Consider the following 14,937-nt stretch of genomic DNA (forward strand, 5'->3'; position numbering starts at 1 on the left):
AGACTAAGGTCAGCTTGTAATTTCTAAATGCAAATTCTCAGGTCCCACCCTAGACCCTTTGAACCAGAAATCCGAAGGGTTAGGCCCAGCAATCTGTGTTTTAATCAACACAGGTGGTTCTGATAATGTCCAAGTCTGAGCACTGATATAGAAAAATATACCCTGCCTCTGGCTTTTCTTATTCAATGATAAACCATGAACACATTTCCATGTCTCCAAGTATTCTTTCCTGTACATTTTAATGGCTGTATAATGTGCTAACCTAGGGCCACTGCTGGGCCACCATTTTCTCGACCATATCTATAATTGGTGTTTCAGTTCCAGTTTTCATTTGTGATGAAAATCATTTTCTTGGTGTACTTTCAGCTTTACTATCTGCTTTCTCACAAATGCACAACATGTACTGATACCCAAGAACGTTCTGCTCTTGAGGACCTATGTGGCCTGAAAAGATTAACAGGGCTGAGAGTTTTGTCTTGGAGACATAGCATGTAGGGATACATTCTGTGTGTGGGTGCCTGTCTGTCTGTCTTTCCCTCCCGTCACATAAAACCAAGCAAGGCCTCAAAAGTTGCTCTTTCTGCCCTAACTTTGCTTTAATGAACAAGTCAGAAGGAAAAACGTAGCAATTGTTATTATTTTTGGCATTCACACCTTTTCCTCCTGGGGGAAACCTTTCAGAACAAGATCAGATGTTGACATGGGTGATGAAAACACATAGACCTGACTCACCAGATTGGAGGTTTCAGTTTGAACAACCTCTCTGCTGCCTGGACAGCTTTCCCAACATCACTGGCCAACATGCTGACGTTGAAGAACTGACCCACATCCCAGGAATTGTTCATTTTCTCCAAGCTCCCTTTTCTTCCCAACAAACTGTTCAGCCGGACACCTTAAGAATTTGAATTTTAGATAAAGTTATGAAAAGTCTTTCTAGTTTCCACCATATTATGTAAACCTTTAGAGGAGAAAATGGGCATTTGGGCTACTGCGTCAGGTGTGCTATCATACAGTAACTGTTCCTTTTGAAATATAATGTTGGTCATTTGGACATAATTTTTAATGCTGAACTTGTGTTACCAGAGCATATCAACATCTGCAGTCATAAACAGCTTTACCTATTTTCCTTAGCTCCATGGAATTTCAAATTGCTGTCCAGCAACTGTCAGCAAAACTGCAAGGTTGATTCCTGAATAAAGAGACGGCTGGAGCTCAAACCCTTTGCAAGACCTGTAATTACAGAACCGCCAAATTCCTATTATATCATTTTATTATGGTAGAGGGAAAAAGTGCAAATACTAGCACAAACCAACCTTCTCATGAAAATTTTTACTACTCTAATTTATTGTTTCACAGCTCTCCTCCAGCCGCCCATGTTTACTAACAGCCACATGTAGCAGTCAGATAGCTTCTTAAAAATGTCATAATAGGGACTTCCCTGGTGGTCTAGTGGGTAAGACTCCACGCTCCCAATGCAGGGGGCCCGGGTGTGATCCCTGGTTGGGGAACTAGATCCAGCATGCTGCAACTAAGAAGCCCACATCCCGCAACTAAAGATCTTGCGTGCCGCAATGAAGATACAGCACAGCCAAAATAAATAAATACATACATAAATATTTTTTAAAATGTCATAATAGCAACACAGAAACTAACACTAGAGAGTTTTAAAATCTTTCTTCAGAGGGTTTAGGGTTTTAAAATAAAAGCCACGATCATCGTATAAAGTAAGGAAACTATATTAAAGGGTACAAAAGAAATTTAAAACCTATTATAATTCTACTCCCAAAAGTAGAACACAATTTGATGTCCACATATCATTTTTAAAGTTATACTCCATTTGCACATTGAGCATTTATTTCATGGAAATCACAACAGGTATAGGCTTTTTCTCTGCAGGCAGTCTGTTTGCTTATATCATGAAATGGAATTATTTTTTCATGTATGAAGCAGTACTGCCAAAATTCTGGATTGCAAAGAGCAGTGGCATATAAAGTGAGAAGGGGGCTTCCCTGGTGGCGCAATGGTTAAGAATCCACCAGCCAATACACAGGACACAGGTTTGAGCCCTGGTCTGGGAAGATCCCACATGCCACAAAGCAACTAAGCCCGTGCGCCACAACTACTGAGCCTGTGCTCTAGAGGCCGTGAGCCACAACTACTGAAGCCCGCGCACCACAACTACTGAAGCCCACGTGCCTAGAACCCATTCTCTGCAACAAGAGAAGCCACCGCAATGAGAAGCCCGCGCACCGCAACGAAGAGTAGCCCCCGCTTGCCACAACTAGAGAAAGCCCGCGTGCAACGAAGACCCAATGCAGCCAAAAATAAAATTAAATAAATAAATTTATTAAAAGAATAATAAAGTGAGAGAAGGGGCAGGGATCGCTTACATTAGGATAAAAAACAAGATCCAAAACTGTGAATACCATTTTTATACCAAAAGGTTAACCATGCCATTTTTAATTCTCTTATTCTTTTTTCTACGCATAAAAATTTTCTTTCTCTTCCATGAGTGAGTATGAACATCATGATCAGGAAAAAAAGAATTTGATCAATGAAGTAATGATGTAAAACTTTCTTTTTGTACACCAGGTCTGATTTTATCAGTCATGTGACAACGGGAGGATCAAACACCCACAAAACATAAAATTGTGGAAGGGAGAACTTATCAGTTAAATCTGACCATAAATCATAAAATCAGTTAAAATCTGATTTTATGAGCCTTGGGGCCTGATACAAGTACCCTCAGAGGGACTAGAGGATATCAAGAAAGTCATTCCAACCCTAGTCAACAGAATTCCAATAAAATTGAAACCTCTCCCCCACTCCCCCGGGTATGTCTTGGGGATTTTAAATTCCATATCCTACTGTATTTGATTTTTCTTTTACTATGAAAAGTTATCTGGGAAGAGGGCAGAGAGGGTGACTTCTCTGTGCTTCTTATTCACAAATGAAACAGGCCCAGCTTGGGGACAGACAAGTCTTGAACTCAGAGTCGGGACTGCAGTCCCAGGTTTGTGTCTGACCAGCCCCGCGACCTTGAAACAGCCCCTGCCTCTCTGAGCTGCGTGTTGCACATCTCTGAGAGCAAGGTGACCCTCACGGTCTCACCGGAGCCATCATGCCCTGACCAGAAGACTCCGCTTTATTTGCTCCTGTATCCACTGCCACGACCTTCTCAAGCGCATGCAAAAGGTTCCTCTGACTTCCTTGAAGGAGCCATTGGCAGTAATTTCCTGACCTGGAGGTTGAATTCTTGGCCACGATGCTGGGAACACAGCTTCCTATTTTGGCTGTACCAAACTTTAATTTCCCTTCCTTTCCCTTCCCTTCAACACCCTGAGTGATTTCTCTTGAGCATACAGTGCACGGGTGCTACTGGGGATTAACTAAGAATAAAACAAGGTCCCCGCCCTCTAAGAACCTATACCATGATGGAAGTGATAATATCTACACACAATTAGTGAAAATACTAATTTTTCATGAGTGTGGTAACCTAAAACCACACAAACCCAAGTCTAGAGGGACTCACAGAAGACAGAGAGGCTTGAGATGTGGCATGAAGATGGACAGAATTGTAACAATAGTGATTTAGAAAGGGAACCCCAGGCACAGAAAATGGCAGGAGAAGAGATGGGAGTTTGGGGAGCTCCTAAGGAACTTCAGTTTACTTGGACATATATCAGATAGTGGGAAACAGGGCTAGGGGCAGGTTGGAGAAAGTCTGCAAAGCGCCTAGAATGGGGATCTAAGAGTTTGAAGTTTTATTTAATAAGGAGTGGAGAGCCATTTTGGATCTTTGAGCTTTAGGAGGAGTAAGCTGTCAATCTATGAAGGACAGATTTTAGAGACACCAAGCAGAGAGCCTACTTGAGATACCGTTAGAACATTCCTGGCAAGAGACTAAAAAAAAAAAAAATGGCGCCGATTTGGGGTGGTGGTGATGGGAAAGGATGGGTAGGGAGTGAGGGAAGGCTCACAGAAGGACTGGAATTGGGAACTGACTGTATGGGGAGATAAGTGAGTCAAAGTTATCAAACATTAACCAAAAGTGTATGCTTAGGAGGCTAAAGAATGGTTGTAAGAAAGCAAGACAATGGAAGCCATCTCTTGTGGAGAGGAGGAACCGACTTCAGCCTTAGACATGTTGAGTCTTAAATACCAGCACCATCTTGAGGTATAACAGGTGGGCAAAGAGAGGGGTGATGTGGGGCCAAAGCTTAGGACAGAGGGTGGACTGGAGATCAACTAAAGGTTCCAAGGTGTGGGAGTGACTGGGATCACCAGGGGAAAGTAGAGATGGAGAGAAGAGGGAAGAGGACAAAGTCCAACGTGTATGGAAGGAAAACAAAGAGCAGGCGGGAGAGGGGGAGAGGAAGCAGTTAGAATTAAATGAGAATTAAATTAAATGAATTAAATGCAGCAGCGATACCAAGAGCTCTTGTGATGGAAAGGGATGGTGTAGGCTGTTGGCTCTACCTTTACAATATATCCAGGTTCTGACACCTCATCATTTTCGTCACCACTACCCTGGTTCAAGTCCCCATCAGCTCTTCTCTGAATTTCTGCAGTAGTCTCCTAACTGTTCCTTGCTTCTGCCCTCACCCACGTGATACATTATTTAATAACCACAACGCCCTCCCATCCCACTATGCACACGCCTTTGCCATGTCTCCCACCCACAGGCTGGAGTCTATTTCTCCACCCCTTTGAATCTGGGCTGACCATGTGATTCGCTCTGACCAAGAACATGTGGCAGAACTGACCTTGTGTGAGTTCCTGAGCCTTCAGAGGCTTTCTGGCTTCCACATCCACTCTCTGAGAATGCTGCCCACCAGGTAAGAAAGCTGGTCTACCAGGATTAGAACTACCCGTTAGAGAATGGAGGCTCACCACCAACAGCCAGCACCAGCTGTCAAGTGTGTATGAGGCCATTTTGGACCTTCCAGCCCTGCTGATTCTCCAGGTGACTACAACTTTAGGAGTGAGCTCAGCACTTACAGAGTGGAACCACCAGAGGAACTGCCTGGGCAATCCACAGAATCACGAGAGATCATAAATCATTGTTTTAAGCCACTACGTTTTGGAGATGCTTGGGGTTTTTTTTTTTTTTTGGTTTGTTTTTTTTGGCCAGGCTGTGCGGCTTGCAGGATCTTAGTTACCCGACCAGGGGCTGAACCCGGGGCTTCGGTAGTGAGAGTGCAGAGTTCTAACCACCGGACCGCCAGGGAATTCCCAGGAGATGCTTGTTATGCAGCAAATGATAGCTGACACAGCCCCTAAAATGTATTCATAACAGTGAGAGTACTCTGGTTAAAATGCATGTCAGATCTTGTCACTCCTCTGCTCAGAATATTCCAGCACTATATCATCTCACCCAGAGTAAAAGGGTCTTCTGCTCTCCCATTTCCTGCCACTCTCCCCCTTGCTCCTGCCTCACCATCCTTGAGCATGCTCAGCATGCTTCCTCCTCAGGGTCTTTGCCCTTGTTATCCCCTCCTTGTGGAACACAGTTATCTGCAAGGCTCATTCCCTCATCACCTCTACATCTTTATTCACCTTCACTGACCATCCTATATAAAACTGTAGACAACTCCCAGTCCTCCTTTCCTTCGTCCCTGATTAACTTTTCCCCCTCACCATCAGCTGACATCCTATATATTTTACTGTATTTGTTTGTCTGACTTTCCTTACCAGCAATGCAAGGTCCACGAGGGCATGGATTCGTATCTCCTGTGTCTTTATCCCCACCATCTAGAAAGTTTCTGGCATGCAGTAAACCCTCAATAAACATTTGTTGAATAAGTGAATGAATAAGTAATGAACGGCTCACCGAGAAGATAATGCTACGACAATGGTGGAAAAAGATTCTGGAAGGAGTAGCTGGGAAGGAGTGTGCTGAGCCTCCTCGCCCCGATAAATGAGTGTACTTGTGGAAAGAATGTCACCAGTAGAAAAGCCTGTTTCTAACGGTTTCCTTTTGGAAAAAGGAATCTGGAAATTCCCAGACCACATTTATGGCATTTTTTTCACTGCCAGCAAACAGGCAGACACACATATGTAGGGAAAAGACCTGGATCCTTAGCCTGTGCAATTCTATTCTTTGCAAAGAGGCACATGCTACTGACTAGGGCTGAGGGTTTACCACTCAATGGCGTTGTCTCGGCTGGCATCATCTTTGCAGTCTGAATCCAAGAAGATGTCCTTGTGTATCCTCCCGCAGAGGCAGAACATGTCGGGGGCCGGGTGGTCACAGCTCTGCAGAACCTGGAGCATGACCTGCAGAGCCTTCTCACGATCGCCTGTGCTGTTTCTTCTGAAAGATTCATGTGATAAGATGACAAATGTCTGAATCAAGACACGGGAGTATATATGCATTCATTCTGTGAAAGGCTGGTGCTCTAGCAGGAAAAAAAATCTAAATTATATTTCATTTTTCATATTTAAATGAAAGAACGGCTTAAGATCCACACCAGTAAGTCTCATTCAATCATACTGTGTCCTGCCTGATCCTTCCTCTTTAAATTAGACCTAGACTGTAGATGAAAGTATATGCAGATCAATGTATTCGGAAAGACAGAAAAAAGATAATATGGCAGCCTCCTGTCGTTGGATGGGAGAGTAAGGATTTCAGAAGCTAAGCCTGAATCATGAGGATGAGACAGTTTGACACAAGGTTCTTTTGGAAAAGCGGCAGGTCCCCAAATTCAGAAAGACAAGATAAATTTAGAAATGTATTCTGGCATTTCTTGACCTGAAATGCCTTGTCATCTTCAAACGGGGAAGGACTCTAGTAATTCCTGTTATACCCATCGGAATAAAAAATTATTTATATATTCATAAATCACAGTCTTTATTATTCCATTATATGGTAAAATTTTCATTTTATGTACAGGAAATGGATTCCTTAGACAGTTGTTAAAAGAATTTTTTGCCACAAAATAACTTGAGTTTGCGGCTGTGAAATATTAACAGTGTTCCTGTGAAGGTTTGGAAGCACAGGTCCATCAGAAGTGAGGACTGATTAAATCAACTATGGCTAATGATATTCATATTCATATTATAATATAAAATATTAAACATTATAAAAAGAAATGAAACAACATCTATGTAATACTGCTGTGGAGAGAGCTCCAGAATATCATGTTAAGACAAGAAAGCAAGATGTTGAAAACTGTGCACAGAATGCTACCTTTTTATTAAGAAAGGGGGGGATGTGAATAAATATATGCATCTGCTTTCATTTTTTCAAAATGGAAGATAAAACAAAAGGTAACAAAAATGGCTACCGATAGGTGGAGGGAAAAAACATGATGAAGGGGACAGGGACAGATAGAGGTTACACTTCTTGGAATTTGACTTTGAAACTATTGATACATAAGATTTTTACATAATTATAAAAGAAAATGAAATAATTTTTAAAATGTTGCCTAAAGACACTGTTTGCCAATGAACATACCGTCTGAATTTGCAGCTGGGGCAAAACAAAACAAATGAACCTGTGCATCCGGTTGATGGCTTTACCCACAAAAGAGAGAAACTAATTTATCACATGGCTTAAAAACACAGCAATTCGACTGTATTTTCCTAAGAGGATATATAACCTAAGGAAAAAAATATAAATGCAAAGAAATCTTAAAAAGTTTCCAGTAATCATACTGTTAGTGATAATACTAATACTGGTATTTTGAAAATGCTATATATTTACAGTATAGAATACAACAAACAATGATGTTAATTTAATATCATGAGGAACCAGATTTTTCAGCATAAGAGATACAAATACAAAATCACAGAAGTAAAAATCCTATAGTCCTCAATTTGAATTGGGACATCAGTATGAATTCATGAGGTGGTTTCCCCAGCACTGTCTACCAAAAAGGCCCAAAGTAATGACCAACTCAGTAGCAATGGCAACCTCCAAGCCCTGACTGAGGTCTGTAAACATTATCTCTCACTAAAGAAACCAGGACTCCTTGAAAGAATCATTGATTCCAGATATGTCTAAGATTATCCTGGTACATCTTAACACACAAAGAAGCAAAGAAGCTACTAAACTCATATCAAAGACTCAGGAGCCAACCGGAATCAGTTTTTGGCCAAAGAGGGGACAATTTGAGCGTTAAGAAGAACAAGAACTATAAAGCATTGAAACACATCAACTATCACTAAAATTATGAGTTCATAATGATCTTATAAAACCTCACTGGTCACTCCTGGAGGATGCTAACAAACGAATTCATTGTTTTTGAAAAGTGATCAAGGCAAAATTAAGCATATAGCTTCCTTTTCCCATACAAACTGTACACCAGGGTAACCAAGTCACTGATGAGTGAAAATTTCTCTTTATAAAGTATTTGTGCTAATAACTCAGGAATTAATTATAAAATTCAAATATCACTATTTTACAACCCCTAATGAAATAACGGATCTAGGCAATGATCGCAAGGGCCACTAACATCACAAAAAGAGAAAAAACAGATAAAGTACACAATCAACTATTAAGTATTCTTTAAAAACAAATCAAACCAATCTAAATAGATATTTCTCCAAAGACATATGGATGGCCAAAAAGCACATGAAAAGATGCTCAACGCCACTAATTATTAGAGAAATGCAACTCAAAACTACAATGAGGTATCACCTCACACGGGTCAGAATGGCCATCATCAAGAAGTCTACAAACAATAAATGCTGGAGAGGGTGTGGAGAAAAGGGAACCCTCTTACACTGTTGGCGGGAATGTAAATTGGTACAGCCACTATGGAGAACAGTATGGAGGTTCCTTAAAAAACTAAAAGTAGAGTTATCCTATGATCCTGCAATCCCACTCCTGGGCATATACCCAGAGAAAGCCATAACGCAAAAAGATACATGCACCCCAATGTTCACTGCAGCACTATTTACAATAGCCAAGATGTGGAAGCAACCTAAATGCCCACTGACAGAGGAATGGATAAAGAAGATGTGGTACATATATATGATGGAATATTACTCAGCCAGAAAAAGAAATAATGCCATTTGCAGCAACATGGATGGACCTAGAGATTATCATACTAAGTGAAGTAAGTCAGACAGAGAAAGACAAATATATGATATCGCTCATATGTGGAATCTAATTTAAAAAAATGATACAAACGAACTTATTTACAAAACAGAAACAGACTTACAGATCTTGAAATCAACCTTATGGTTACCAAAGGGGAAACATGGGGCAGGGAGGGATAAATAAGCATTTGGGATTAACAAACACACACTACTATATATAAGATAGATAACCAACAAGGACCTATTGTATAGCACAGGGAACTCTGCTCAATATTCTGTAGTAACCTATATGGGAAAAGAATCTGAAAAAGAATAGATATATGTATATGTATAACTGAATCACTTTGCTGTACACCTGAAACTAACACAATATTGTAAATCAACTATACTCCAATATAAAATAAAAATTAAATTAAAAAAATCCAAGCAGAATCTGAAATAAGCCTCCAGATTTAACTACCAACTTACGGGGATTGGTGGGGGGAGGAATTTACTAAATTACACCACAGGGATATGATCAGCAAAATCCAGAGATGTGGAAATTCTACAGGACAAATGGCTTCCCTAACAAATAAATTATAAGGAAAAGAAAAAATAAGAGAAGGAGAAAAGTTGATATGACTTAAGAGTCCTATCAACCAAACGCAATGTGTAGACTTTGTCTGGATCATGTCAAACCAAGCCACTGTTTAAAAAAAAAAAAAAAAAAGAGAGACACACACACACAATTTGGAAAATTTGAACACTGATATTAAGGAATTATTGTCAATTTTTACGTATGATAACATAATCATGATTATGTTTTTGTTTTTTGCGGCACGCGGGCCTCTCACCGCTGCAGCCTCTCCCGTTGCGGAGCACAGGCTCCGGACGCGCAGGCCCAGCGGCCATGGCTCACGGGCCCAGCCGCTCCGCGGCACGTGGGATACTCCCGGACCAGGGCACGAACCCGCGTCCCCCGCATCGGCAGGCGGACTCTCAACCACTGCACCACCAGGGAAGCCCATGATTATGTTTTATAAAAGTCCTTAACCTTTAGGGACACATACCAAAATATCTAGAGTTGAAATGGCATGTCTTTGTTAACCCAGTGTTGCAGTAGAGGGAGTGGGTGCGAGTGAGCGGGAAACAAAACTGGCTTGTGATGATAATTACTGAAGTGGATATGGGATAAACGGGGGTTTGTTATATTATTCCTTACTTTTGAATGTATTTGAAATTTATATAATAAAAAAAGGAAAAGGTACTCATCCTGACTCAACAATTCTACTTCTGGAATCTATAATATAGAAATAATTATACACACACACACACACACACACACACACACACTCTCTCTCTCTCTCTCTCAAGAATTTTTGAACAAATGTTTATCATGGCATTGTTCATAACAGTGAAAAACTGGAGACGATCCAAATGTCCATTAACATAAGAGTGGTAAAATATATTTTGTAACACCCAAATTATGGAATATCATGCAACCGTTGCAAAGAGGCAAATCTGTACGTAATTATATAGAAGAACGTTCACAATAGTTCATGGGAAAAAAAATTGCTGAACTAAATGAATAGCATGATCCCACTCTTTGCAGTAAACTCTATTTACATATAAGTTTATGTGCACAGACAAAAGTCTGGAAGGATACACATTAAGTTGTTCAAAAAATCACTGTTGAGCTTTGTACAAGGTGTTCTTGTGTTTATTTTACTAATAACTATTCTAATAAAGGGATTATTCTTTTAAATTTCTGGGCAATTTTACAACAGGCTCTTTTTTGCTTTCTTTCCTGAGGACCTGTACCTGAAAAGACTACTACATCATCCAAGAAGACAGATTAGTACCTAAAACAGCCTTTCTCAACTGGGGTCCTGCTAGAGAATCAAGCCCTAGAGAAAATTATTTGATTATCTGAGTGACTATTTTCTCCATTCTCCCAAGGATGGTACACAGCTAGCCCCATTAAGGATGAATAAGAGAGCTCATTCAATTGATACAATGAAGGCCTTAGGGCATTAGGGCTTAATTCTCTTGCAGAACCCAACCTGGGCTGAGAAGGGCTAATCCAGACACTCGGCATCCTTCTGGAAGCCTGCAATAATTAAGCCTCTATTTCAACTCAGACTTGTTCTATTTTCTACCTTGGTCTTGTTCTAATACACTGGATCCTTCCTCTCTTTGGCCACAGAATCCAACTTTACCAGCCTACGAACAAGACCTGTTGATAAACAGCTCACCCATGACGTTCTTTAATTTTTAAAAGTCAACAGCTACCAACTCAACTCAAATTTACTAAAGCATTTAAATAATTTCTAGAGTCTGTGGCGAGAAAATGAAGAAGATTAAAACTTTAATGAGGTACAAAATTTCTATACCTGTTATGAGCCAACTTTTGAGGTGCGAAATATTCAGAATCCTGAAAAGATGTACTTAACTCTTTTAAATGCTTAATTATTGATCTGAGTTAGGTTTGTTTGGTTTTCTTTAGACCAATTACATCAAGATTTCCCTTGAATTTTTTTCATTAACTTGAAACTTACCCTTGTTACTCAAAATAAAAGGTCTTTTGAGGATAAACAAAACAAAAAATCAAACATTTGCAAAGAGTGAAAAGCAAAGGATTTTCAGCTTAATAGCCACTTTGAGACAGGTGCTAAATAGCTAATCCCTTTAGTGGTTAATAATCAGTTTTCAGATCTGCTTATAATTTTCAGATCCCAAAGTATCCAAGAACAAGCCTATAGATAAATACTCCTGTGTGTAATTACTCCAGCCACATCCGTTTCTGATAATAAGGGCATTTCACACTTTAAGAGAGGAAGTTAATAACTAAGACAGTGGGGTCCCAACCTTGCCTGCATATTAGAATGACCTGGGGAGCTTTAAAAACCTTGGTGTCCAGGCTGTACCTCAGACCAATTAAATTAATCTCCAGAGATGGGATTCAGGCATCAGTGTCTAATCCTGGACATTCTGATTCAGTAGGTCTGCATCATTGCTAAAACCACTGATCAATTCTCAGCCCTTCTCTTCTCTGACCTAGCAACAGCATTCGACAGTTGAGCACTCCATCCTCCTTGGACCACCTTCTTTATTCAGCTTGCAGGATACCATACTTTCCTGGTTTTCCTTCTACTTCAGTCTAATTTCCTGGTTCCTAGTCACCCCTCTGATCTTTCAACACTGGAGTGTCCCTAGACACAAGGCTTGGACTTTTCCTCTTCATGAGAAACTACATCAGATCCCTTGGTGATATCACCCAGTATCATGATTTTTCAAACCATCTATATTCTGATGACACCCGCATTTCTATCTGCAGCCTAGAGTGCTCCCCTAAACTCCAGACTTACATATCCACTGCCTTCTCGGCATCTCGCTTGCATGTCTAATACCTCGAACTTAACATGTCCAAAATGAAACTCTTGACTGTCCCGTCAAACCTATTCTTCTCACAGTCTTTTCCATCTTATTAATAATGGCCAATCCATTCTTCCTATTATTCATGCCAAAAACTTTGGAGTCATGCTTCATTCCTCTAACACCCGTTGTTCAATCAACAAAACCTGTTGGCTTTTATTTTAAACCATATCCAAAACTGGCCTATTCCTCATGAAATCCACAAGGACCACCCTGGTCCAAGTCACCACCATTTTCTGCGTCCCCCCTTGCCCTTCTATAATCTATTTTCAACACAGCAGTCCAAGTGATCCTGCTAAACTCTAAGTCAGATCATGTCTCTCAAAACTCTCCACACAAATCATATATCTGATAAGAGGTTAACATCCCAAATATATAAAGAACCCATACAACTCAATAGCAAGAAAAAAGAACCTCAAAATCTGATTTAAAAATGGGCAGAGGATCTAACAAACATTTTTCCAAAGAAGGCATGCAGATAGCTAACAGGTACATGAAAAGATGCTCAACATCATTAGTCATCAGGGAAATGCAAAAACAATGTGATATTACCTCACACCTGTTAGAATGCCTATCATCAAAAAGACAAGAGACAACAGGTATTAATGAGGATATGGAGAAAAGGGAAATCTTGTGTACTGTTGGTGGGAATATAAATTGGTACAGCCATTATGGAAAACAGTATGGAGGTTCCCCCAAAATTAAAAATAGAACTACCCTATGATCCAACAATTCCACTTCTGGGCATTTATCCAAAGGAAACAAAAATACTAATTCAAAAAGATATCCACACCCCCATGTTCATTGCAGCATCATTTACAATAGCCAAGACATGGAAAAACCTAAGGGTCCATAGATAGATAAATTGGATAAAGAAAATGCAGTGTTGTGTGTGTGTGTGTACACACACACACGTTCACAATGAACTATTATTCAGCTATAAAAAAGAAAGGAATCTTGTCATTTACAACAACAAGGATGGACCTTGAGGGCATTATGCTAAGTGAAGTAAGCCGGATAGAATAGAGAAAGGAAAATACTGTATAATCTCACTTATACGTGGAAGCTAAAAACAAAAACAAAACTGAATTCACAGGTATAAAGAAAAGACTGGTGTGCCAGAGGGAGGGGGTGGGAGGTGGGCAAAATGGGTGAAGTGGGTCAAGAGTACAAACTTCCAATTATAAAATAAATAAGTCTTGGGGACGAAATGTACAGCATGATGATTATAATTAATAATACTGTATTTGCAAATTGTTAAGAGATTGTAAAAGTTCTCATGAGAAAAAATTTTTTCAACTATGTGAGGTGATGTATGCTAACTAGAATTACAATATATACATATACTGAATCATTATGCTGTACACCTGAAACTAATATTAAATATTATATGCCAATTACACCTCAAAATAAAAATCCCTCCAGTGGCTCCCATCTCAGAGCAAATGCCAATTCTCTTATAATGCACTACAAGGTTCAAGGTTCTATAAGATACAGTTTCCAGTTATTTCTCCAACCTCATCTCTTTTTTTTTTTTTTTTTTTTTTTGCGGTACGTGGGCCTCTCACTGTTGTGGTCTCTCCCGTTGCGGAGCACAGGCTCCGGACTTGCAGGCTCAGCGGCCATGGCTCACGGGCCCAGCCGCTCCGCGGCGTGTGGGATCTTCCCGGACCGGGGAACGAACCCGTGTCCCCTGCATCGGCAGGCGGACTCCCAACCACTGCGCCACCAGGGAAGCCCCCAACCTCATCTCTTAACATCCACCCCTCTCCCCGCACCATCAGCTACTCTGCTCCAGCTGCACAAGCCGCTCTGATGTTTCACGTGCTGATCCCTCTACCTGGAATGCTCTTCCCCCACGTTTACATGGTATGTTCCTTCATCTCTTTTTGATCTTTTCTCCAAGTTACTCTCTAGTAAGTGAGGTCATTTCTGAGCATTCAACTTATAATCGCAATCTCCCTGTCCCACTAGCCTTCCTTATCACCCTAACCCGTTTTAATAATTTTACTTATTTTTAAATTATCTCTCCTCATTTGAGAATATAAGCTCTAAGATGGAAGGATTTTGTTGTCTGGTCTGTTTTCTGCTGTGCCCCAGTGCTTAGAACTGGATCTGCTCAAAAAAAAAAAAAAAAAGTCTATTAAATGAATGACAAACTGAGCAGGACTAAATGTACTGACATGGAAAGATCTCCAAGCACTGATTGCTAAGTGAACAAAGAAAATAACAAAACATATCCTGTATGGTCTTGTATTTGAAAAACCCTGCAGTATGACATAGTTTAATAGTATGTAAACGCATACATAATTGTCTGAAAGGACATACACCAAACTGACAAGAGAGGTTACTTCTGGAATATGAGTGGGATCAGAGATTAGAGTTACAAGGCACAACTACTTCAAATGTCTTTTTCTTCGATTTTTCATGAGAATATATAAACATATTCATATATTATTTACACAATAAAATGCA

The 14,937-nt window shown here is 40.2% G+C and overlaps 1 protein-coding gene across 1 annotated transcript in view; it reads right to left on the reverse strand.

Annotated features, from left to right (window-relative positions):
- The window catches only part of MAP3K15 (mitogen-activated protein kinase kinase kinase 15), a 143,103-nt gene that overhangs the window by 43,689 nt on the left and 84,477 nt on the right, over nucleotides 1–14,937 (reverse strand). Inside the window, 4 exon segments of the mRNA XM_029241260.1 lie at nucleotides 733–892; nucleotides 1,119–1,142; nucleotides 1,145–1,230; nucleotides 6,146–6,316. Of these exon segments, the coding sequence (XP_029097093.1) occupies nucleotides 733–892; nucleotides 1,119–1,142; nucleotides 1,145–1,230; nucleotides 6,146–6,316 (441 nt within the window).

This window comes from Monodon monoceros, unplaced genomic scaffold, assembly GCF_005190385.1.
Source record: "Monodon monoceros isolate NGI ecotype Baffin Bay Population unplaced genomic scaffold, NGI_Narwhal_1 Super_Scaffold_22, whole genome shotgun sequence".
Lineage (NCBI taxonomy): Eukaryota > Metazoa > Chordata > Mammalia > Artiodactyla > Monodontidae > Monodon > Monodon monoceros.